At 41.0% G+C, this 25,691-nt stretch overlaps 1 protein-coding gene across 1 annotated transcript in view; it reads right to left on the bottom strand.

Moving 5' to 3' along the window:
• Positions 1 to 25,691, bottom strand: part of LOC138683546 (proprotein convertase subtilisin/kexin type 5-like) — a 244,874-nt gene that overhangs the window by 23,321 nt on the left and 195,862 nt on the right. Inside the window, exons 11-12 of the mRNA XM_069775528.1 lie at positions 9,874 to 9,991; positions 8,594 to 8,782 (exon numbers count right to left, since the gene is read on the bottom strand). Of these exons, the coding sequence (XP_069631629.1) occupies positions 8,594 to 8,782; positions 9,874 to 9,991 (307 nt within the window). The remainder of the gene's footprint in view (positions 1 to 8,593; positions 8,783 to 9,873; positions 9,992 to 25,691) is intronic.

Genomic DNA, 25,691 nt, shown 5'->3' with positions numbered 1-25,691 from the left:
TGCCATTATGGCAGCTAAATTATATGGTATTATATAAGTACTATGCAATTATATTTTAAATTCTATATTCATTGGGCTTCCATTCACATACATAGAAACACTAGTTACTGCTTATTTTTACTGCAATTAGTCCCATATTATTTTCCATATTTCCAATATTATTTTGTGTTTAAAGGTATTTATATGTTACGTTTTTGTATTTTAAAATGCTGATAGATTTCTATTTTAACCTTGCATCATTCTTTTAAGTCATTTTGGGAGGAAAAAAACAAAAATCCCTTATGTCTTGGTCTTGGATATATGAAAACACCTCTACCTAAAACATGCTATGGCTGAAACTGTAAGCTTTCATATTTCCATCCCTGGAGGTGCAGGAAAACCTAGTAAGATTATTTCCCAGAAAAAGGACTAGTATTTGGAATGAACACTTCCCTAAACTTCTTTGGGAAGGATTTGAATTTTATCAAGTAAGGTTTAAATTGGAATTTTTAAATGTATTAATTGAATTTCTACAAATGATTCTATAAATGAATCAAAAAGCTATAGACGAATCACAGAATCACAGAGGTTGGAAGGGGCCTCTAGAGGCTGTCTTGTCCAACCCCTCTCCTCAAGCAGGGCCACCTAGAGCAGGTTGCCCAGGACCATGTCCAGATGGCTTTTGAATATCTCCAAGGATGGAGACTCCACAACCTCTCTGGGCAACTTGTTCCAGTGCTCAGTCACCCTCACAGTGAAAAAGTGTTTCCTGATGTTCACATGGAACCTCCTGTGTTTCACTTTGTGCCAATTGCCTCTTGTCCTGTCGCTGGGCACCACTGAAAAGAGCCTGGCTCTGTCTTCTTTACACCCTCCCTTCAGATATTTATATGCATTGATGAGATTCCCCCCAAGCCTTCTCTTCTCTAGGCTGAACAGTGTCAGCTCTCTCAGCTTTGCCTCATATGAGAGATGTTCCAGTCCCTTAACCATCTTAGTGGCCCTTCACTGGACTCTCTCCAGTATGTGCATGTCTCTCTTGTACTGGGGAGCCCCAAACTGGACTCCAGGTGTGGTCTTACCAGTGCTGAGAACAGCACTGATCAAAAGAACTGTTAAGAAAAAAAAAGTAGAAAGATACTGACTCTGAGGCTATCTGTATGCATATGTTTTATATACTGAACAGTCCAAGTATTTTTATGTTGCTCTGCTTATGCACTCTCAAATCAAAGAACCTGGATTTCCCTTTCAGTGGTGTTGAGTGAAAGGATGAAAAAAATCGAAATACCAAAAAAGTTCAGGTGTACTTTTCCTTATTCAGAAAGAAATACATACAGAATAGGATCTTTTTAAGGATTATGGAGCCAGTCCAGATGGTTAATTGATTTTGATATTTGTCAGATTGATATCATGTCAAACTTCATATCAAGGATACACTTATCTTGTCATGGACTATTAAATTATGGTCTGATGAATTGTTAGTTGACTATTACAGGTTCTTATAGATTAAAATAGTTTAACAAGATGCTTAGAATAATCTGATAATTTTTATGACCATGCTTATATACATGCTTATATACATATAAGCATGAAATGCTCCGTCATCACCTAAAGACATGTCAGGCTGCTGAGTTCCACATACTGCACTGGTCAGCCAGCTGTGTGGCTGATGCTAATAGTTGTCTTCTTAAAAGCTGTGTGTTTTCCTATTGAATTTGCAGTAAATCTTCAGAAACCTCACTCTAAACAGGTAGAAATTCTAATGCAAGAGCATGAATGAACACAGTACCACATATACAGACTTTTCTTGTCCATCAGTCATGTAGGTCTGAAAAGGGTTCTCTGATTAGGGTAAGGGCAGTAGAGGAGACTGAGTGTTCATCACACAATTCAATTTATTCCAGCTGAAACTCAATGTAATAAGTGGTGTTATACTAAGATTGAGCTGGGCCTGGTTTTTATAAGGCTAGGAAAAGACCCATTCATCCTGTGGAATGATTGCTGGAGGTGACTTATCGATATGTCCCCCTCTTAAGGGAAGGTGAACCTCCAGGGTGGAATGCAGTGGATATGCAAGAAAACTGTTCCATAATTCCCTAAGCAACATAACCTGCAACCTTAGATGTTAGCAACACCAGGGGAGCTTGGTGTGTGGACTCTAAGAGAAACAACACGGAGGGTGGAGCGGAGTGGAGACACCGCAGCCAGGCTCTGTGATATCACCGCAGGGAGAGGGAACTGGAACTACTGGAACAAGAATGGAAGGTCCCTGCATTGAATCCACTGAAGCAAGGAGGTGAAACAATGGGGTTCTGTCAACGCTATGGCCTTACTTCTGATTTATATAATAAGTGCCCAGTTCTGGAGTAGTGACACGCTAAATCATGTTCTCTGGGTGAACTTTCCTCATTATAATCTCATTATAATACCAAAACACACCTCCATTCCAAAAGCTACCCACCTCCAAGGTGCGACCACTCCTCACTGAGCATGCGCTCTGAATTTTCTCTAGCATATACCTTTAAAAGTAAAGCGAGGAGATTTTACACCAATCATAATAAAGGTATGTATGACTAGAGTCACTCAAGCTCCACCTAAAAATAAGAAAATATAAAAGGGCTTAAGAGAGGAGGAATGCTAGGGAAGACACCATCATAGACAAGTTGGGAGGACATTGCTGACTTCTGGGATCAGCTGATGGGCTGAACCTCTCTTCCCCCCCCCCATAGGGATGCCTATTGGGTGAGATTCGAACCCTCAGTTATAATGAGTGCTTCCCTGGGAAACTTAGAAATCTCTATAGAGTTTTTCCATAATTTAGTGTGCTTGTAGTCGACTGTATTATTATTTGCACATGCTTTGCAGACAGTGTATTTATCACTGGCAATCCAAAAGAACCTGTACTCCTGTTGCTTTAATAAACTGTACTGTTCATTAATCTAGCTGTGATAGTTTGTTGAACGCAATCAAACTCCCTAAGTCTGGCAATTCTATTGTGTTGAATGCAGCTAAATTGATAGTACAGTGCATTATTAGTGCATTTGTAATCGTGAGAGTTCAACATATTGAATGTGACCGGACTTATAGTGCTGAATTGGACTTCATTCAGAATCTAAGCCTAGCCGCCCCCAGCCCCTCTGGCATCTGAGGACAAGCTGGAATGCAAGGGGGTTTATTTTCTGCCAAACTTCATTACACTTTAACACAACACATCCTCGCCACAGTAGCTGGGGCAAACCTATCTACAGGAAGCAAAATCCTAGGTGTTCTTCCTCTAGTCTGTCTTACACAGCTCCTCTCTTTCTTTTTGGTTCAGTACAAAACCCATAATCTGAGACATTTAGCTGGATCTTAAATTTGTCTTCATCCATTTGTCTTTATTCACACTTCTACTATTGAAAATTATTTAAAACTTTTAATTATGGATCCTAATTTTCCACTAAAATTGAACTTAAAGTTCTGAATTTTAAAATCCAATACCTGCCTACCCTGCAGATCTCCCTGATTAATTCTTTACTAGTTTCAGTCCTCAAAGAAAGGCATGTGTCATTCTAGATCTCATATATATTGCACTTCATTCTTTTTCCACATTTATCTTTGAACATCTTCCATGATGAACTAGATGGAGGTCCCTTGCATTCATTTACACTCTTGTATATAAACCCAGTCAGTCTTTCCTGCTGAGCTGATAAAATCAGCAGTAACTTTTTCCTCTCTGAGATAAAAAAAATTGTTTACTGGTTGGGTATTTTTAATGTTGTATCTCCAGTATTCCCAGAGCTCCTCACCATATCTATTGCTAATACTGACAGGATATAACAAAAGAAGTACTCAAATCCTTCTTGAGATATTGACATTGCAATTGCAGTTCAAAGAATGGGTGATAGAAGGGTACTGAGTGTCTATTCAGAAAAATAAAAGACATAGACAATCAACAAATTAAATGAAACATAGAAAGTTAGAGTTGGGAGAAAGTTTTCCCAAGAACTGCTTCATCCTGTGGACATAGCATAACCAAAGGATTATTGTTTAATCATCCTGGATTTAATAATGTCACCATAGGGTAATTTTCACAGCTATTTGAAACACTGAGACTCAGCACGAAAGTTGACCCTATCCTTTTCTTTTTACCCCTAAAATGTCGTTTTTGTTATTGGAGTCTAATGTGTAAACTGCAATAAAGATATAAGATGGACTGGTCCAGAAATTAAAATGACCTCCTGCCATGGTTTAACCCCAGACAGCAACTAAGCATCATGCAGCCGCTCACTCACTCCCCCCCCCCCCCAGTGGGATGGGGGAGAGAATCAGAAGGAAAAAGGTAAAACTCGTGGACTGAGATAAGAACAGTTTAATAGAACAGAAATGAAGAAACTAATAATGATAATAATAACAATAATAAAATGACAATTATAATAATAAAAGGATTGGAATATGCAAGTGATGCACAGTGCAATTGCCCGCCTAACCGATGCCCAGTTAGTCTCCGAGAGGCAATCCCCCCACCCCCACTCCCCCCAGTTTATATACTAGACATGACGTTACATGGTATGGAATACACCGTTGGCCACTTTGGGTCAGCTGCCCTGGCTGTGTCCCCTCCCAACTTCTTGTGCCCCTCCAGCCTTATCGCTGGCTGGGCATGAGAAGCTGAAAAATCCTTGACTTTAGACTAAACATTACTTCGCAACAACTGAAAACATCAGTGTTATCAACATTCTTCTCATACCAAACTCAAAAACATAGCACTATACCAGCTACTAGGAAGACAATTAGCTCTATCCCAGCTGAAACCAGGACACCTCCTATAAAGAAAAGGTTTCCTCTACTTCTGATAATCAAGAATTTTTATGAAGTGATCTTGCAAGTGAGATCAGATGAGAATACCTCAGTTTTGGTCTAAGAGTTTTCTGCAGAGGAGGGTATTATTAAAATTTACTGATTATTGAAGGTTTCATTATAGGAAAAATATGGTATTGAAAATATTTCCTTTTGTTGCTGAACAAAGGTATTATTAATGTCAGTGCTATGTAAGCGTAAGAACTTAGTGGCCTGGAAACTTGCCACCCCATGGTTAAAAAAAATTCAGTTATGCAGTTTGAATGGCAGCAGCTGATTGAAATTTAAAGAGCAAGATTTAAACAAGCTGTGACTTTTGTGGGAGACAAACCAGCCCCAATCTTGTGGCTTCTATCCTCTTTCTATTCAGCTGTTCCTCAATGGCCCCCTGTATTGAGTGTCTTTTAGAACAGATCGTGGTATGTCTCAAAAATACTCAGAAATATATGCTGCCAAATTCAGTGGCCAATTGTTTTTAAAAAGGGCATGCTGTTCCCCTTTGGACTTAACTGTAATAATTTGAACAATTAATCCTCATCCCCTCACCAACCAGCACTGTCCAAGCCTGTATTTCTTCTGTTGCAGTATATACAATGTAATCATGTTTAGTACTTTCTAAACAACAAAGCATATGTTCCCTGTAATGCAGTTTTTAAAGAACATGCGAGGCTCAAGGCAGTGACAATGTAATCCACCAAATGGTTGCAAAGGAATCCACATCACCTATAATTAACAAGTTTTCTTGCTGAAGTCATTTTAGGGGATGCCAACATTAAGAACAAAATATGCAGAAAAGGCCAGGTATTGCCTGGAGAACCTACTGTCAATGCACCAGAAACTACGCAGTGAGTTTTCTTTCCAGAATTGATAGAAAAGTGCACATGTGTAAAATATACCTTTTGCACTTTAAGACATTTTACCAGCAAACTGTTTAGAATTAAACTCAGATGAGTAATGGTAAAGCAATGAGGTTTTCCCTAGTTTCAGTAAAAACAGCTGGTATTGCTGCTATTAATTGTGTACATGTGCATTAAAAGCTCTTGTATGTCTGAGAAAAGTGTCTCAGGTAGTAGCAATGTACAGCAGCCTCTGGAACCTTTGCCTATAGAAAAAAACCCAGACCATTTGCTGCCAAGGCATCCCTGCATGCTACTTGCACTTGAATGACTTTATTCTGATGCCCTCATGATTAATACTTTAAAAATCAAATGCCTCAAAACTAAAGAAATTTTCATGTTAGTGAATAACAATACTCCTACCCCAGTTTTCATAACATGATGCTAAAGCATACACACCCAACAACACTCAGTATACTAATTGTAAGACAACTAAACAGTAAGAAAAATAAAATCCAAATAAAACAAGTCTTGAAATATCATTTTGAAAAGTGTTGTGTCCACATACATCACTTTACCCTAAGAAAGGGCTTTGTGAAAGCTCTAGTGTATTTCAGACCTAGATTTTGCAAAATACATTTATTGCTTAATATTAGTACCCCAGAGCTGAGTTGGTATCAGCCAAATGTGACTGACAAGTCAGTATATCTCTGAAGCTTGCTTGGGGAAGGAATTTCTGACGTGAACGTATGAATATTTGCTCTTTCACGAATAATTTGCTTTTGCAAAATATTAAATGGCCTTTCAGGTTTCTTTGTTTTCACGCTAGCGTTCTGATAGTATAGGATAAGAAGCAGCTGAACACCACCATATTTCAATACACACACTTACTTTTTCTCTCTCTACCACAGGCACAGAAAACAATTATTTTTTAAGGAGCAGGGGGTACAAAGAGACTGACTGAATTAAACTTTGTACTTTTTCCACATAGCAGTCATCACCAGAGGTGAACTGTGAATACTAGAATGTCTTTATTTCCCACTTGCTATGAGTCAACTGCAAGACATGAAAGGCTAGAGCCAAGAGTTAACTGTGTTAAGACCACTGGGTTTACACAAGCTTGTTTTGTTTGGATACCTAGTTGGAGGACTTTTAGATTTTTTCATTTTGAAGTATGGAAGAACTGTGGCATAAAAACAGAACAGAAAGCTGACAAAGGATTCCTTCAAATGGAAAACAAAAGCCTGATTCGTAACTGTTCAGAGGGTAGAAGTCTGCCCTCTGCACTGGTTAGCAAAGGGTAAGTTCTTTGTTCAGTGTAGCAGGGAGATAGATGTGTGTGCATGTGTGTTTTGTCTGCAAGGCATTGACAACACCAGTAACGAAACACAGGAGATACCCTAAAGGGGCCCAAAACTCCATAACAACTTTCTTTCCATTTGATGTGCTTTTTTCAGCAAATCTGACTGGGGAAATGTAGACAATGAGACAGTCTGGAAAGCAAGCCACTCCCAATTCATTAAAAGGTTTGAGGAATAGGACTAGGGATATAAACTTTTGTGAAGACTTGAATGGGAAGGCAGAAAAGTTCTCACAACATAGATGTGACGTGTGGCAGCTCTTGCTGCTTCTGAGACACATTGCACTAATGTCAACTTTTGTATGGGAGCCATGCTCTGTGTCCAGCAGAGCTGCAGTCATCTAAACTGCTAGTCACCAATGCAAAAATATTCCTTATTATACTATGGTCCTGTCAGGAAGAATTTTCTAGCCAGCTGGAGAAGTATGGAAGCATTTATCATTGTAACTTATTTGCACAGTTGGAAATGGGATGGAGTTTGAGGAGGCCTCTGGGCTTTCTTAGTGCTTTAATGATCTGTGGTAGAGAGCAGTACTCTTGATTGCTGATTTAGCATTATGTATCTGGGGAGGAATGCTGATGGTTTCTTAAAAGAAAATTTCTCATAGTAGACCAAGGAAATAGAAATACCACTGGGCAGCCTTTCAGTTTGTTGAGGACAAATGCTAATGATGTACCTCATCTCTAGGGACTGAAATTGCACAAATGTTGGAAATGCTGCATTGGATAAAGATATAATTGTTTGAGTTCAATCTGGAAAAAAAGAAACTACTTGATGCAGTCTCACAGTTTCTCCAAGAACATACTGTAGAGGTGACAGGATGAAAAAAAAAGGATGGAGGATGGATCTTTCTTAGTAGCTAATGTTAGAGGGTCCTGACATCCAACAGCAAGTATCCATTGTAGATCTATGGGATGAAGGAAATTGCTGACTTTTTAAAAATTTTAATAGGCTGTTTATAGATGGACCCATTCATTTTAAAGTGCTAGTGCAACTACTCAGCATTCTCCTACCAAGAGCCTTTCATGGCTCGAACATACTACATACTACTACAAAAGGGGAAAAAAAGGATATGCAAATTAGTAACATCAGGAGTCATAACCATATTCTGAAAACTTAAAGAAAATAGTAAGAGAAGATTACTATTCTATTTTATTACTAGTAGGCAAAGGCATAAGAAAGGAAGGGAATGAAAAATGTGTCAATAATATGTAAAAACATATTTCCATTCAGCTTCAGTTTCCTTCTGTAACAGCCTGTTATTTTTCTTGCACTTCCCAGCCATCTAATAATTGGTGAGCCACAAAAGACTATCAAAATTGACTAATCTTAGTTTTAAAGATGATGATCTTCAACAGCTTTACAGCCTATTCTTCTACTGATAAAGACAGAGATTGCCATCTTTCAGTTCATTTGTTTGTTCTTCATTTTCCCCATCTCTCTCAGAAAAAATAATCAAGAACTTGTGTCTTTCAGCAAAACCTACTGTAATGACTTGACTGCTCTTTGATGATGCTGCAATCTCAGTGCAGGCTCTGCGTGCTGACTGGGTTGCAAAGTTGTGTTGTCATACTATACCTGTTGGCCAAGAGCTGTGACCTAGTTCCAGAAGGAGAGGTTAGGTAAATTGACAAGTCTCCACGTCGAGGGTGAGTAATAGTGATGCGTACAACCACGTGCTCCAAGTAGATCACATGGTGGTTGGAATTATCTGAACAGCCGGTGGCTTTGTAAATTGAACGGACAACACTGTCAGGCCGTATAGTTCTATAATATAAGCATATAAAAACAACATCAATGTTTCTTGCTTGTTCCTGACAACTAAATCACTTTTTCTTAGTAGTGACTGTCAGTGTTGGACAATAATTTCTGAGAAATCAGTAGCCTATAACCCTTAGTTTTAACACTTATTTCCTGGCTGAAACTATCACCATAGTGTAACTTTACTGCAGTCGCTGGCAATTACTGGGCTTTCTATTAAGGGCTATACTGACATGTACACATGCTAAAAGAGGTCAGTGAAGACCTGTAATAGGAATAAAACTTTGGGACAGAGCATCTTTTGTGGATTAGTGGCCAGCTGGGATTGTCATGGGATGACAGCTGGTCATTAAGTACCAGGAAATGCCTGGCATAGCCATAGTCCTTACTTATATGATAGCAAGTATTACATATTAACTGTAGCAAACAGTGGCCAAACAGTATTGGACTCAGATGGTTTAAATTGGCATGGCTTTCTTGCAGACTATACCAGTTATGGACCTAGACTGTCAAGTATATCTATCAAATAAAAACTTTCCTCAATGATTTTAAGGCTTTGGAAATGTGCCTTATGACTGATGCTCTCTCTATATCCACAGAGTGCATGTACAGAATACTACTCTTAAGCCTGGCTCTATAGAGACCCTATCCTAGCAAGCAAAACTAGTTTAGTCTTAGCCTCTGAGACAGAGACTCTCCTGAGACTGTTTCAGAGTGATAATATGATAAGATTTTAATGAAAAGAATATTTGTCTGTTAGACACTGGACTATTGAGTTTGTACTCATCTTACAAAGATGACTGCAGTGCACTCAACTAGACAGTCTTGTTCTTCAGAGCATCATCTATGCCAGTATCAATTAACATCCAGCCTGACTTGTTTTATACTTTCAGGTTTTGGGACATGCTTTAAATTCCATTCCAAGAACTGCAGGGAACAAACTTTACAGGCAAATGATCTGACATATCTGAAGGTGAGAGGGATCCTCAGTGTAGCTTTCAAAATCACCCATTAAACACAATGCAAGGGAGGGGTATATTATATCCAACTTCTTTCCATAAGTTAATGCCAGCAAGAGTTTTGGCAGCAGGTATTACTTGATTTGCCGATCCGTGTTCTCCACACACACATGCTGTGGAGGAACTGTTGTCCACTTTTCTGCTTCTATCACCATTGCTTCAGCATCCATCAGTCCAAATCCATAGAGGTGGCTCACTGCAAGGTACAAGCAGAATGCAATTATAGGATGAAACCATGTAAAAAAACTTGTAACCTTGATAAAAACTTTAATCATAGAATAATTCCAGAGATTCATATGCTAACAGCAACTGCTTTTTTTTCCTACATCTTATTTGCTTTGGTTCAAAGCTCAAAAATCTCTTCACCAGGAACATATATCTAATTTGTTCACTGAATCTGTTCATTACTTTATTACAGAAGCAGCTAATGACCAGCATGAATAACATTACCTTACCATGAGGAGGGTGGGCCAGAACTGCAGGATGCCAGGGAGTACAATTGCCTCAGATTGCCCTTTGTCCAGATTCAGCCTGGTCCACTTATATAACATAATGTTAAAAGGTGTAAAGAACCATAGAAGAATGTGGTGGGTTGACTGTGGCTGGACACCAGGTGCCCACCAAAGCCGCTCTATCACTCCCCTCCTCAGCTGGGCATCGGAGAGAAAATATAACAAAAGGCTTGTGGGTCGAGATAAGGACAGGGAGAGATCACTCAACCAATTACCATCACAGGCAAAACAGACTCAGTTTGGGGAAAATTAACTCAATTTATTACCAATCGACCAGAGTAGGGTAGTGAGAAATAAAACCAAATCTCAAAACACCTTCCCTCTACCCCTCCCTTCTTCCCAGTCTCAACTCCACTCCAGAATTCTCTACCTAACCCCCCCCGAGCAGCACAGGGGGATGGGGAATGGGGGTTGCGGTCAGTTCATCACATGTTGTCTCTGCCGCTCCTTCCTCCTCAGGGGGAGGACTCATCACACTCTTCCCCTGCTCCAGCGTGGGGTCCCTCCCACAGGAGACAGTCCTCCACGAACTTCTCCAACGTGAGCCCTTCCCCTGGGCTGCAGTTCTTCATTAACTGCTCCAGCACGGGTCTCTTCCATGGGGTTCAGTCCTTCAGGAACAGACTGCTCCAGCGTGGGTCCCCCATGGGGTCACAAGTCCTGCCAGAAAACCTGCTCCAGCGCAGGCTTCCCACGGGGTCACAGCTTCCTTCAGGCATCCACCTGCTCTGGCGTGGGGTCCTCCATGGGCTGCAGGTGGATATCTACTCCACCATTAACCTCCATGGGCTGCAGGGGGATAACCTGTCTCACCATGGTCTTCACCACAGGCTGCAGGGAAATCTCTGCTCTGGTGCCTGGAGCACCTCCTCCCCCTTCTTCTTCACTGACCTTGGTGTCTGCAGAGTTGTTTCTCTCACATATTCTCACTCCTCTCGGGCTGCAGTTTCTGTTGCGCAGCAACTTTTTTCCCCTTTATAAATATGTTATCACAGAGGCTCTACCACCATCGCTGATTGGCTCGACCTTGGCCATCAGTGGGTCTGTCTTGGATCTGGCTGGCACTGGCTCTGTCGGACATAGGGGAAGCTTCTAGCAGCTTCTCACAGAAGCCATCCCTGTAGCCCCCCCAGCTACCAAAACCTTGCCATGCAAACCTAATACAAAGAGTTATTTCTGTCACTCAAATACCAAATACACACACACATAGAAATATTGAAGGCAACTGAGACACTGGATTTACGAAGGAACAGACTGTCTTTATAACTTCTGTATGCTCATTACTTTCCTGAGTGTAGCATGTAGATGCTCTCCTACTCTTATATGCAGCATATTCCCCACTAGCCAGCCAGCCAGCTAGATCCATCATCTCCCTAAAGTTTTCTGCATGAAGAGGGTAAAAAGTTATGGTATTTGAAGTCCAGGGCTTTAAAGGTAATCTGGTTTTCATGCAGAACATGTATCTGAAAGGCTCCTTTCTCTACCTCCTTTGCACTTCTGCAGATGAAGGTCAGTGAAGTTATTGCTGGAGAGAGCTGTAGCATGGCTGCTGACCTCTGATATTACCTACTGCATGCATTACACATAGAATAGAATCATAGAATCATTTAGGTTGGAAAAGACCTTTAAGATCACCAAGTCCAACCGTAAACCTAACACTGCCAAGTCCACCACTAAACCATGTCCCTAAGCGCCATGTCTACACATCTTTTGAATACCTCCGGGGATGGTGACTCAACCACTTCCCTGAGCAGCCTGTTCCAATGCTTGACAACCCTTTCGGTGAAGAAATTTTTCCTAATATCCAATCTAAACCTTCCCTGGTGCAACTTGAGGCCATTTCCTCTTGTCCTATCACTTGTTACTAGGGAAAAAGAGACCAACACCCACCTCACTACAACCTCCTTTCAGGTAACTGTAGAGAGTGATAAGGTGTCCCCTGAGCCTCCTTTTCTCCAGACTAAACAACCCCAGTTCCTCAGCCGCTCCTCATAGGACTTGTTCTCCAGACCCTTCACCAGCATGCAGTGGTACTGAGCATTCATGCCTGGAAGATAGCATCCTGCTGATGCTCATTCCTGGATGGTCCAACCTTACTTCTACCTGCCTGCCATTCTATGGAGAGACAACAACTGTCCCCTTGCAAGAAATTTAATGCATAGCAGTTTAACTTAATGCCTGAATGCCTTTTACTCAAAGAAGCAGAAGTCTTTAAAGCATCATCTTTCCTTACATGCATGTGAAAGAAGGATTGAACTTTCAAATGTAAAACTCCCAGACAAGATGAGGTATTTCCAACATTTGCTCCAGTCCCATAATCTTTAACTTCTTGGTAATTTTGAGTACTTGATGCAGCTGTCTCAAGTATTCCAGCAGCTCACAAAGGGTAAAAAGATAACTGCTTTGAATTTCTGTTTAAAGATCAAGTTCAGTAAAAATGTCTAGTTTGTAAAGGGATTAGTAATAAACAGCCTTATAAAACAGACTCGAAGTTTTACTTACTGATCTTCAAATTAGCTATGTGGTTTTGGTTGCTGTTCAATCAAAACAGAAGCTTGCAAATGAATTTTGATAAATTATGAAGAGCTGCTCACCATAACCATGTGGTTTTATTGTGACAAATCTGTGCCCTTGGTAAAATCCTGAGGTGAGGATGTGAAAGAAAAAAGCTTCTGGAGGGTGGAGTTTAGATCACAAATAATACTGTATTAATAAGTCAGTTTATCTTGCTACCACAGACAGTGTTACCAGAAAACCCTCAGAAAAACATAAATGTTATTTTAATACTTAATGTGACAAGGCATGGCATAAGTCTTTCCAACTGCACCTTGCAGAGGGTTTTTATGAAAGCAACCTCTATTCATTGCAAAACCAGAATTCAGAGGACTCCACCAAAAAAACCAAACCACCCAACTTTGTCAAATAACAGTTCAAAGCATAAAAATACTTGGTACTTAAGGATTCCATTTTCCAAATATGGCAATATCTAATGCTGTCTGAAACTGCCAACTGAAGAGGGTTCTTTAAAGGAAATTCCTGCAAGGCATAACATCTGTGTAATGAAGTTGTTCTCTTTCCATCTCCTTCCCCTTCAGCCCCAAACTCAAGTGCACATAGCATGGAAATGTTCATTTGGAGAGAACTAAACGCAGCACCTCTGCCAAATAAGGCAGGTATTGTTTTCAGAAATGAAACAAAAGGACTAGAGTATATGAAGATAATGAAATTCAACCCTTCTTCAGATTTCTGAATTCTCTTTAATGTATTCCATGAACAAATGGATGGGGAAAGAGACTTTCTATTTTTACATGTGGATGAGGGCATGCAGAAGAAGGGCAAGGAAGGCTTAAATGGAGAAAAATGTTCATACTGTGAAGAGGGTCCTCGTGATGGAAAACTCCCTGGTCATAGACATCTTGCAAAAACAACGTCTTCTGATCAAAGCATATTTATCTGTGCAGTCACTCATCTATTCTTACACTACATCCATTGCTCTGATATTTAATGTTTTAGTTAATAATCATTCTGTCTGCTTCTGAGGGGGTGTAGTGCTGTTCTGTAAGAAGATATTTGCCTTTCAGAGATGGAAGGGGAATATGAGTTTGGCATAACATAAATTGGTGGTTAAGGGACAGTCTCTTTGCTCTTGTTGAGCTCAAGAGTTGCAAACTTTGATCTCCTGGTGCTGAAGGTGTCCATGTGTTGAGGATTTCTTGGCTGGGCAAGGGCATGTGAGCAATCCAGCCGTTAGCTGGGAATGAAGCATAAGTTTACAAAGTGCTGAAGCGGCCAAGGACGCTGTGTCCTTGTACGCTGGGAAAAGGAAGATAAGAAGAGTCTGACAAACAACTCCTGGATGCCGAAGAATGAGATAAGTAACTGCTGGACACCTCGTGAAGAAGCTTGAACAGCCAATAGAGGATAACATAGTGCCACGTGAACTGGGGTATTGTACCAATTAGAGTATTGTATAAGGCGCGTGCATAAGCGCATAGGGTATATAACTGTGTTAAAAGTTGTAGTAAATGGGCTTCACTTGATCACATTGGTCTGTGTGTGATGTCCCCTGTGGATCCTCCGCAACATCCATGGGCAGAACCATCCTTGAATCCTCCCTCCACTCATGCAGCAATGCAAACTGACCCATTCCTATTTCTGCAAAATCATATGCATACACAGCTTTACAGATGCAGTAAAACTTTCAGAGAAAAACTTGCCTTCTGGAACACAAAGTAAATATCACTTTTTTGCTAATCTCTTTACTCTTCCTATCATTAAAGAAAATAACATTTCTAGGGGCTAAAGTCCATTTATTTATACCTAGAGCAGTACCTCTATTAGCTCAGCATGAAATCAAGGACTGCTCAGCTAATGGATAGACTTCCACTGCTTTTTCATAATCCCTTTGTTTTTGTCTCAAACTGCTACTGAAAATTCAATAGCTTCCTTATTTATATACAAAGAGGATGTAAAGCCACAAATCTAAAGACAGAATATATAATCCACTTGACTAAGATAAATATGAATTTCTGGTATTGATAAATCATAACACAAAATCATGCAGACTCCAGGAAAACTGTGCCCAAACACTGAAAACAGCATTTCCAGCACCTCAGTGCAGCTAAATTTGTTATGCTGCAGTTTTCATTTCCTATCATCAAGATGTCTCATCAATAGTTTAGATGCTAAGCTTCTCTTGATATTCTGCTCACTTGACAAAAAGCACTGCAGGATATTTTCTTTCCACTATATTTTTTGGCCTTTAATTTTCTATACCATAAAAGCAGCATTGGAAATACAAATATTTCCTGGTATCTGTGATAATTGATAATAGATATCAAATACTAAATCAGTAGGCAAGACAAACTGCAATACCTTTAGTTTTTCAAACCAGGAATATGCGGCTGTTCTAAACTAGACTCAGCTGTTTGATATGTAAATTATTATGACTTGTCAATTTACGCTACCTTAGGATCTTGCTACAGTCTCATCCAGAATGAGAAATACAAAATAAGAGTCTGAAATGCCCCTTATGCTTTGATTCTCTTAAATATTGCTTAGCAAGATGGGAAGACATGGGACTACACATTTTTTCTTTGGTTTTTTTTCCATTTGTTTTCTGTTATTCTATTCTGTAATTCAATTGTGTGTCTGTGTGTGTATGCATATGTGTGTAGAGAAAGAAAGATTTTTCTGGCAAGTTTTGAATGGTTACATAGTTATCTGTACCAAAGCACTTAAGTGAGTCTGAGCTTGTTTCCACAACTGTACTAGTGCACACATTCACCAAGGAGAGGTGATCATGTGCAAGTGTATCTAGCACTCTAGTTAGAGCAAATGGGACCATTTTTTTTACACCTGATTAGGAAATGCATATATGTAGTCATCTGATGCCAGGTACTATGCTGGCAACTGTGTGCTTGACAACAGAGACTCCAAAATATCTATGTTTTAACAATGAAAAACTTCCCCTTTCTACTCTTTTATTTACTTCCTTTTCCTTATCAAAAGGAATTTCAGTATTTCATAGAACCGTAGTCAATATTTGTTTCAGTTTTAGTTAAAGGATTTCAAATATATTAAAATGAAAAAGTTACTCTCATTCTATAACTACTTCAACCCAACCTACACCAATATTTATTTCACATTTGATAGTTTATTTGCAAATATAGAACTCTAACTGTATATTACTTTAAGTTTCTTTCATTTGCTTAGTATATCAAAATACTTCTAATTACAACTAGGAAAGCCAGTCGTTTAAAGAAAATTAAGGGACAAAAAAAAAGGAGAAATGCTACAATGACACACTGCTTAAACTATTTTCATTTTGTTTTGCCATGTCTTAACTGAGAGAACATTGATCTTGAATGAGAATTAATCTTGTTTCAGCCATATCCTTAATCGCAAATTACCCTGTTTTGTGCCAACCTATGACCAGTAATCTATGATAACAGGATGTGATTTCTGAAATGCATAACTGCTTTACAAGCCAATAACACAACTGTGCAAGAACGTTCTTTTTTGCTCTTGGTTGTAAAATCCACTCCCTCAGGCTTTTTAAATTAAGTACAATATTTGCATATTCATATTTTATACAGAACCAAACCCCAAATTTTTCAATCTTTCAACAACACAGTCCTTCCTCCCCACATAATTCCCCTCAATCCAGGTTATTAAAAATTATTAAAAATTAATGCAGGTTATTAAAATTATTTTATTAATCTTACCATCATACCAGAGAAGAATATATAGGACAGAAAGTTGTGCAATGAATTTGTTATAAAAGTGGCTGTTACAAAGGTGCACAATGAAAAATTGAGGGGTTTCTATAACTAGAAAAGTACAAACAGAATACTTAAAAATAGCCTTTATTAAGCTTCCAGTTGTGTTTATGTCACTTACTGATACTTGTATCAGTACAATTAATTTCTCTAGTAATATACTAACTGTGGATTTACCTGACAATGTATTTGACAAAGAAATCAACCCTCTGTATTTTATAGTTTTCTGTCTGACTGAAAGCTCTTATTCATTGATAAAATAAAATATAGATCTTCCAGGACCACTGGTGGGACAGCTAGTAGAAGCTAAACTTCCAGCAGCCAGTGTAGCTTTGTGAATAGATTCTATATCCAGTTCTGACACTATATCACCTTCTTTGAGACTTTGCATCCACTTAACCCCTAAAAACCGTCACCTTAAGACATAAATTAAATTCAAGATCACTATTTTGTTGAGGATTTCTTGGCTGGGCGAAGGCATGTGAGCAATCCAGCCGTTATGTGGGAACGAAGCATAAGTTTACAAAATACTGGAGCAGACAAGGATGCTGTGTCCTTGTACGCTGGGAAAAAGGAAGATAAGAAGAGCCTGACAAACAACACCTGGATGCTGAAGAATGAGATCAGTAACTGCTGGACACCTCGTGAAGAAGTTTGCGCAGCCAATAGAGAATAAGATAGTGTCGCATGAACCGGGGTATTGTACCAATTAGAGTATTGTATAAGGCGCATGGACATAGAAGCTTAGCCAATCATAACGTTATAGCTAGCGCGTGCTATCACCTTTTTTCTATATAAACCCTGTAAAACCCTGTAATAAAGGAGAACGACCATACTCATATTGAGACTCCATCGTTACTCCGGGACCGTCTTCCCACTCCGACATCTGGTAGCAGAGGATGGTTCTGCACGACTGAATTCTCCGAGACTGCGGTAAGCAGCGAGAGGAGGGGAGTAGGAAAACTTAATGGCTGGGAGAAGTGCTGCTTGGGTGCATAGTCAGAGCAGACAACGGTTCGAGGTGGCCTCTCGTCTCCCAGAGGACAAGGCGCAGCAATGGAAATAGAAGCTGCAGCGACGTTGCTCACAAGTATCCTCTCTAAGAGAGGGATCGAGACAATGGTAAAACAACTCATCAAGTTGATTAAATTAGGAGCAAGATGTTAACTCATATTGAGTGTGATTCTTGACTCCGGCCGCTCTTCCCGACATTTGGCGCCCGAACAGGGACCCTCAAATCTGTTATAACTGGGCCGAGAACAGACGGAGGGCTTCTCAAATCTGCTCACAAGACTTGGCGGAGCAGACGGAGACGGGAGGGGCGGAGCAGAAAAGCATCTGCGAGAATTTGGGCAGAGAGCTGGAATCCAACTGCGTGCACCAGTTTGGACCTGCACCAGTAAGACTGCTTTTATTTACTATGGATCGTGAAGCGGCACTCACACTGTTAATTCTCGCAAAGCGAGAGGCCAGTGTGAGCACACGAAAGCTCCAAGAGCTCTGTCATTGGGGAAAAGAAAGAGGATGTTTTAAGACTCCTGAGACTATGTTCAGTGTCACAGAGGGGCGTGAACTGGAAGATAAGTTGTGGGACAAGACGATTAAGGGGAGTCGTACTGCAAAAGCTTTTGGACAGACTTGGCGAGAAGTAATGAATCACCTTCTACAAATGATAGCAGAAAAAAAAATGGCCAAGGCTGCCTCCGCAATGTTGGACACTGAGACTACTATTCCTGAGTCCACACGTATTTTCGACTCGGAAACCACGAAAACCGCTAGAGGGGTTGTTGCCCCTATGAAAGCGTCAGCTACTGAGCTTTTAAATAATTCACCTGGCGACCCAGAAACAGGACAGTGTGATCCTAAACAAGGGAGTGCCGATTGCTGCCCGAGGGAATCTCAGCCCCGGTCAGTATCGGTAATAGACACTGAGCCTTCCTCCTCTGAGGACGAAGGAAGCCCGGGAGACGATCAAGAACCGCCGCATTCCCCCCCCTCCCTCCTCCCCCCTTTCCGCCCCCCCCCTCCGCCGCCTTGCAGCGGCGCGTGTCAGCCGGCCATGGAATGGCCGCCGCCAGCCACGGCCACGGCCGGCCCCAGGCAGAACCATCCGCCCCCCGCCCCCGCCCTTTCATCCATCCCGCCTCTCGGAACCAGAGACGGTGAAACCAACTGCGCCCGCGATAGACGCGGAGCCGCCTGCAGTAGCCGCTGCAGAAGAAAGGCAGAGACAGTGGAGAAAAAAAAAAAAAAAAAAAAAAAGACGGGAAAGTCCTTGAGAAATTAAAGACTGCTGTGAGTCAGTACAGAATCCGCTTATTGATAAAGCCAGTAAGAAACCCTCGGACAAGTGTTTTAATTGTGGTAAACTTGGACACATCAAGAGCCAATGTAGAGTTTCTGCTAACAAAAAGACGGTGGCAACAGTTGTAAGAAAGATGACAATACCACAAAGAATGCAGGAAGAAGGAAAACTTTACACCGAGCACGAAGGCCCCTTGCACGACAACACAAATGCAAGGGGTTTGGGCTGCCAGCCCTCAAGCAGCCTCGCAACGGCCAGATCCGCCACTGCAGGAAGCTCCAGAGTGGACGTGGAAACCGCAGTACACATTCAACATAAAGGGACCATTGGGGTTTGGGCTTAGCGTATTTTTAATGGGGCGATCTTCAGCAGCTCTAAAAGGAATCCTGGTAGTCCCAGGGCTTATTGATACAGATTATTGTAGGACTGTGAAAATTATGATTCATGTTTTAATCCCTCCTGTTTCTATTCCTAAAGGTACCAGAATAGCACAATTAGTTCCATTCAGGTCGTGTGTTCCAAACCCAGGTGAAATACAATGTGGAGATGGTAGATTCAGCTCCACAGGGAAACCGCAGGTATACTTTGCCAGGGACATAACAAAAGGTAAACCAGAAAAGGTAGTGCAATTGGAAGGGCCTGACGGAGCTATCATCAAGAAACGGATGACAATCGATACAAGAGCTAATGTTACGATTATTTCATGATATATTTGGCCTCCATCATGACCATTGATCAATCCAAATTTTGGTATTGCAGGGATAGGGGGCACACAAGCCACCTTAGTAAGTCAGCTACCGATTACACTTGTGTTCCCCGACGGTGAGCACATTATGACACATACGTATGTCATGACTACCCCAAAGGAATTGCTTGGCCTCATAGGCCGTGATTTATTGAGCCAAATGAAGACAATATTAGTGACCCATCCTTTTTAGGAACAGTCACTGAGGAACAACCAATCCTAAAAATTAGCTAGAAAACAAATGAGCCTGTTTGAATTGATCAGTAGCTGTTAAATTCTGAAAAACTGCTAAAAATACAAGAGTTAGTTAAGGACCAATTGAGAGCGGGACATGTTGTTCCTTCTACTAGTCCATGGAATACACCAATAATGCAGTGATGCACAGCATGGGAGCCCTGCAGCCAGGTTTGCTGTCTCCAGTTATGCTTCCAGAAGAATGGGATTTGTTAATTATAGATCTAAAGGATTGTTTTTTCACCATTCCCTTGCACCCAGATGACGCTGAACGGTTTGCCTTTTCGGTACCATCAATTAACAAGGCAGAGCCCTATAAGAGATACCATTGGGTCGTGTTACCATAAGGAATACGCAATTCCCCCACGATGTGTCAGGTGTATGTGGCCTGGACATTAGAGCCTGTAAGAAAACAGTTTCCTCAGTTGATAATTTATCATTATATGGATGACATTTACAAGATGAAATTTTAACTCAATTACAAGACATCTCAAGCCATCGCGGAGTAATAATTGCTCCTGAAAAGGTGCAAAAGGCAGCACCTTGGAAGTATTTGAGGTGACACATAGATGCTGGCAATGTTAGAAATTTCAACGGTACATGATGTCCAGAAGCTTGTGGGAGATATCCAGTGGGTGCGGAATCTTTGCGGTATCACTAATAACGATATGGCCCCTCTGGTAGAACTCTTTCGTGGGACCGCACGTGCAGATGAGAAATGAGAAATGACAGAGCTGACCAATTGGTTGCAGCGGCATGGGAGCCTCCTCCAGGGAATTGCTTTCAACAAGCAAGGCAATCACATGCGTTCTTGCACCAACCCGCTAGGATGTTAGCAAAGCAATTTGACTTACCACACACTGATGCCCAAGGTATCGTTAAAGCATGCCCCGACTGTCAAAAGGAAGGGCTGGGCTTGGGCTGTGGGGTTAACCCACGAGGTCTCTTGCCATTGCAGTTGTGGCAAATGGATGTCACCCATGTCATGTGGTTTGGTGCAAAGCGTTATGTGCATGTGTGTATTGATACCTATTCTGCTGCCATGTGGGCCACGGCACAAACTGGAGAAAAGGCCTTACATATTGAATGACATCTTCATGCTTCTTTTGCAGTGCTGGGTGTGCCTAAAGAAATTAAGACGGACAACGGCCCGGCCTATGGTTCTACACGATTTGCTCGATTTTGTAATTTGTGGGGAATTCACCATGGTACGGGTATTCCACATCTTCCCTCAGGACAGGCTATTGTCGAACGGGCCAACCAAACCTTAAAGAGCATGCTGCAAAAACAAAAAGGGGGAACCCAGGGCTTACTTCCAGAGGAGCAATTAGCCAAAGCCTTATTTGTGCTAAATTATCTTAGATTGACAGGTGATCACAAAGACCCACAAATGGTAGTGCATCATGCTCTTTTACAGGCAAAAAGGACGCATCAAAGTACAGGAATTATGGTAATGTATAAGGACCCAGAATCTGGGAAATGGTGCGGACCAGCAGAAGTAAAACTTATTGGGAGAGGGTATATGTGTCTGCTTACAGATCGAGGCCTTTGCTGGATCCCGGCTAAGTGGGTCAAGCCATGGCTTCGCACTGATGCTGGACCCGAAATTGTCCCCATGGCAACTGGCACGGCACCGGCGGGTGCTGGAGCCACTGATCCGACAGATTCTGACTAATAGAGTATTACACTTTAGAGGACTAGCGGACATTGAATCCTTCAGAGAGGGTTTTAGAACAGCGTGCCTTATTGTATATAGAACTTGCTTTAGGTAAAAAGTGTGTTAAGCATAATTTGGTTAAACATAGTGTGATTACGGGAAGACAGTGTGGGGTAAACGTAAAAGTTAGTTAAAGCCAAAATTAGGGGTAAGGTCTATTTCCATTAATAACCTGGGAACAAGGTTGATTGTGTTTCCACAGATGCAGGCCCACGACGGACTCCTGTTCGATTTGCATGACCATCATCATCTGGAGCATCATAGATGGTGTGGCAATATGAATACCACCTCAGTCAAAAACTAATGTATAGGTCACCTTGGTTAACATAACAGGTCAGGATTCTCTGTGCACCGCAACCGCATCATAAAGCCCACGAACCAATAGACAAGATGGCTATGACTCGTGCAGCGCGCCTGGCCAGAGAGCGCATGTGTCATAGATTGCAACCGAGGCAGACTTTTGGCACCCACTGGCCACGTGTGCCAAAACCCGTTCCTCTGCAAATGTATAAATACCGGGATTTTCCGAAGAGCATCGGGCTGGTGTACGGTGAGGCCATCGTTGCCTCCGTGGGGATGCCCACGGAAAGCTGGCACCTACCGATTGCTGGGCTGAGTTCGCGGAGCAAGATGGCACAAGAATGTATGGATGGTTTATCTTCCTCATGGTCCTCATGGTTCGGGTCATTAGGGGTAACGGCTTGGCTCGAAGAATTATGGGCACTATTGTAGTTATTGTGATTTTAGGTATTGTAATAATTTTACCTTGTTCAGCTTGTTAAGGAAAAATGGCATCCCAAGTTATTAAGCAAGCCTGGATTGCTCAAAAACAAAAAGGGGGAATTGTTGAGGATTTCTTGGCTGGGCGAAGGCATGTGAGCAATCCAGCCGTTATGTGGGAACGAAGCATAAGTTTACAAAATACTGGAGCAGACAAGGATGCTGTGTCCTTGTACGCTGGGAAAAAGGAAGATAAGAAGAGCCTGACAAACAACACCTGGATGCTGAAGAATGAGATCAGTAACTGCTGGACACCTCGTGAAGAAGTTTGCGCAGCCAATAGAGAATAAGATAGTGTCGCGTGAAACGGGGTATCGTACCAATTAGAGTATTGTATAAGGCGCATGGACATAGAAGCTTAGCCAATCATAACGTTATAGCTAGCGCGTGCTATCACCTTTTTTCTATATAAACCCTGTAAAACCCTGTAATAAAGGAGAATGACCATACTCATATTGAGACTCCATCGTTACTCCGGGACCGTCTTCCCACTCCGACACTATTTCATTCACATCCTGGCAGTAATTATCTACTTCAGGTATTTAAAATGTGTATTAAGCAGATAGACATTGGTTGACTATAAGGACTAAAAGCAATAGTTTTGGGTCATCAGACTCTACTAATAGTGACAGCAAGTACCACCCAAATACCTTCCTCTCTCACAAGCGTTAGCAGCCTCAAAGCACAGGTCAGTGGGATTCAGCCACCCCACGGTCAGCGGTCAGCACTGAGAGCCTGTGTGTATCCAGTATGGCCATGCCAAGTTCTTCATTTCCTGCAGCAAGACCTGAATCAGAATCTGATTTACTTTTCAGAGCTTGTTTAGGTATGAGTAAACCATAGTAGTCTTCAGAGCACATGGCATTCTGTTGTGCCCTGCATATGGGGATATTTTCTTCAGTGTCACAGAAAGTACCAGTGCACTTCAGCAGAGTGACCAGGAAGACTGGTTTATCTCTCTTCCTCTGAAGGAGCAGGGTTGCTATAAAAACAGAAAACCTGACTACTACTAGCTGATGATTGCTAAGACAGACAAGCTGCTGCTTCTCTTGGGTTTCTGCAGCAGGATTTGGATGTAAACCATAAAGCCTCTACTACAGATATAACAATTTTATAAAAAAAACATGTATTTATATTGCTTAAAATGAGACAACTTATGTGAATGGAATAAATCTAAGGATTATGTGCATTTAAAAGAGGAAACAAAGTTTGCTGAAACAAAGTTGACTAAGGTTCATCTACAGTAATGGAAGCTATAATTTTGAAACTCCATGACAGTCATTTTATGTTGCATTTTCCCAAAAAGCACAAAGATCCGTTGCAGAAAATGACAGCTTGCAAATTTTCTCTAATCAAAACAAGCCATTGTGTGACTGCATTGTAGAATACATAAAAAAGAAACATTTTCTTTAGTAGGGGCAAGTTTACCCTTGGAGGTACATTTAGAATACCCCAATGATTTAAAAGCAGCCAAATGTACTTGTCATTTCATCCCATCAAATAATAAAAACACCTTTTGGTGAAAGCCTATATGCTAGGCTTCATCTCAGAACAGATGATGACAGATGAGTTAAAGGAACTGTAAGTGGAAATGCTGACAGATGGTTAGAAAGAGAAACAAAGATACCATTTCTGTGCTGCTAGATGTATCAGACACATAGTGCAGAACTTCCCTCTTGCACAATGGCTGTGTTTGTTCAGAGGCATTGGTGCTCCAGAGGAACATTTACACTCAAATTCCTGACTGAGTATAGGGCTTCAGCAGGATTTTGGCAGAGAAAGGTTATATATAAATGTGCATACAGTTGTAATAAAGTTCTGCAAATTATTTAATAATTTGCAAATTTTTAGAATTGAAATTATACCAAACTCATCCCAAAGCACAGAAAATATTAATTAAGTAAATAGACTTCACACTATCCTGGTAGTTCTATACAGTAGATACAGATCAGTAACCTGAGGCAAAAGGAAGTCAAACAATCAGCCAAGTTGATACAGATAGTTGGACCAGTAACACTGCATCCTGATTTCAGCTGGGATGAAGTTAATTTTCTTTCTAGTAGCTAGTATATTGTTATGTCTTGGATTCAGTATGAGAAGAATGTTGATAACACACTGATGTTTTCAGTTGTTGCTAAGTAGTGTTTAGTCTAAAGTCAAGGATTTTTCAGCTTCTCCTGCCCAGCCAGCAAGAAGGCTGGAGGGGCACAAGAAGTTGGCACAGGACACAGCCAGGGCAGCTGACCCAAAGTGGCCAACAGGGTATTCCATACCATGTGATGTCACATCTAGTATATAAATTGGGGGCGGGGGGAAATCGCCGCTCGGGGACTAACTGGGCATCAATCGGCAGGTGGTGAGCAATTGCGCTGTGCATAATTTATACATTCCAATCCTTTTATTATTGCTGTTGTCATTTTATTAGTGTTATCATTATCATTATTAGTTTCTTCTTTTCTGTTCTATTAAACTGTTCTTATCTCAACCCACAAGTTTTACTTCTTTTCCCGATTTACTCCCCCATCCCACTGGGTAGGAAGTGAGTGATCAGCTGCGTGGTGCTTAGTTGCTGGCTGGGATTAAACCATGGCATCTATATGTAAAGCATTCTGCTTTGGAGAATTGTATTGGTTTATCATTCACTTTTTAATTCAGTATTCCTGGTTTTTCTTTCTTAATACTGCAAAATGGTAATCTACATTTCGTATTAAGTGGTAGATTCTGAGGTTATGTGTTCACAGGGGAAGACTCTGTTCCTCCATTTCCCCTCCACCCAATCTTTTGCAGACTTTTGCTAAAGGTCTGAGTTGGGCTTGTTAAAAGAAAGTAATGTCAAAGGTTATTATTCCCATGGTCTGTGTACTGTTAGTGTTGTCAATCCACTTGGAAATGTCTGGAATACTAGGATCTGCAGAGTATAGTAATTGTGCATATCTTTATATCTAGGACAGATGGACATCAGGTCTGTAAGTTGTTGAGCAGAGGCACTATCTTTTAAAATTCTTTGTCTATTGTGCTGATCATGGATTGGTGATGATTCTGAGTGCTATTCTAATAGAAATTTAAAGCCTAATTTAGCCTTTTGTCTGCTGTTATTCCTGTTTTAGAACCATTTAATTTGCATTTTAAAACAGGTGTAAATTGGGCTCACAATAGGAAAGCAAACAACTACGGCACAAAATGTCAATCTACTTTTCTTTATGTATCCCTACATAAGCCTGAAATTTCTGCTTAGACTCCATTTTAAATTCACAACTCCATTCTTTGCGGTTTAGAGCCAGCAGGTAACAAAGTGTTGCAGAGTTGGTGAGTAATGAGAAGC

The sequence above is a fragment of the Haliaeetus albicilla genome, chromosome W (assembly GCF_947461875.1).
Source record: "Haliaeetus albicilla chromosome W, bHalAlb1.1, whole genome shotgun sequence".
In the NCBI taxonomy this organism is placed as follows: domain Eukaryota; kingdom Metazoa; phylum Chordata; class Aves; order Accipitriformes; family Accipitridae; genus Haliaeetus; species Haliaeetus albicilla.
Note: the sequence above shows the minus strand (reverse complement) of the source record. Positions and strands in the feature narration are given on the sequence as shown.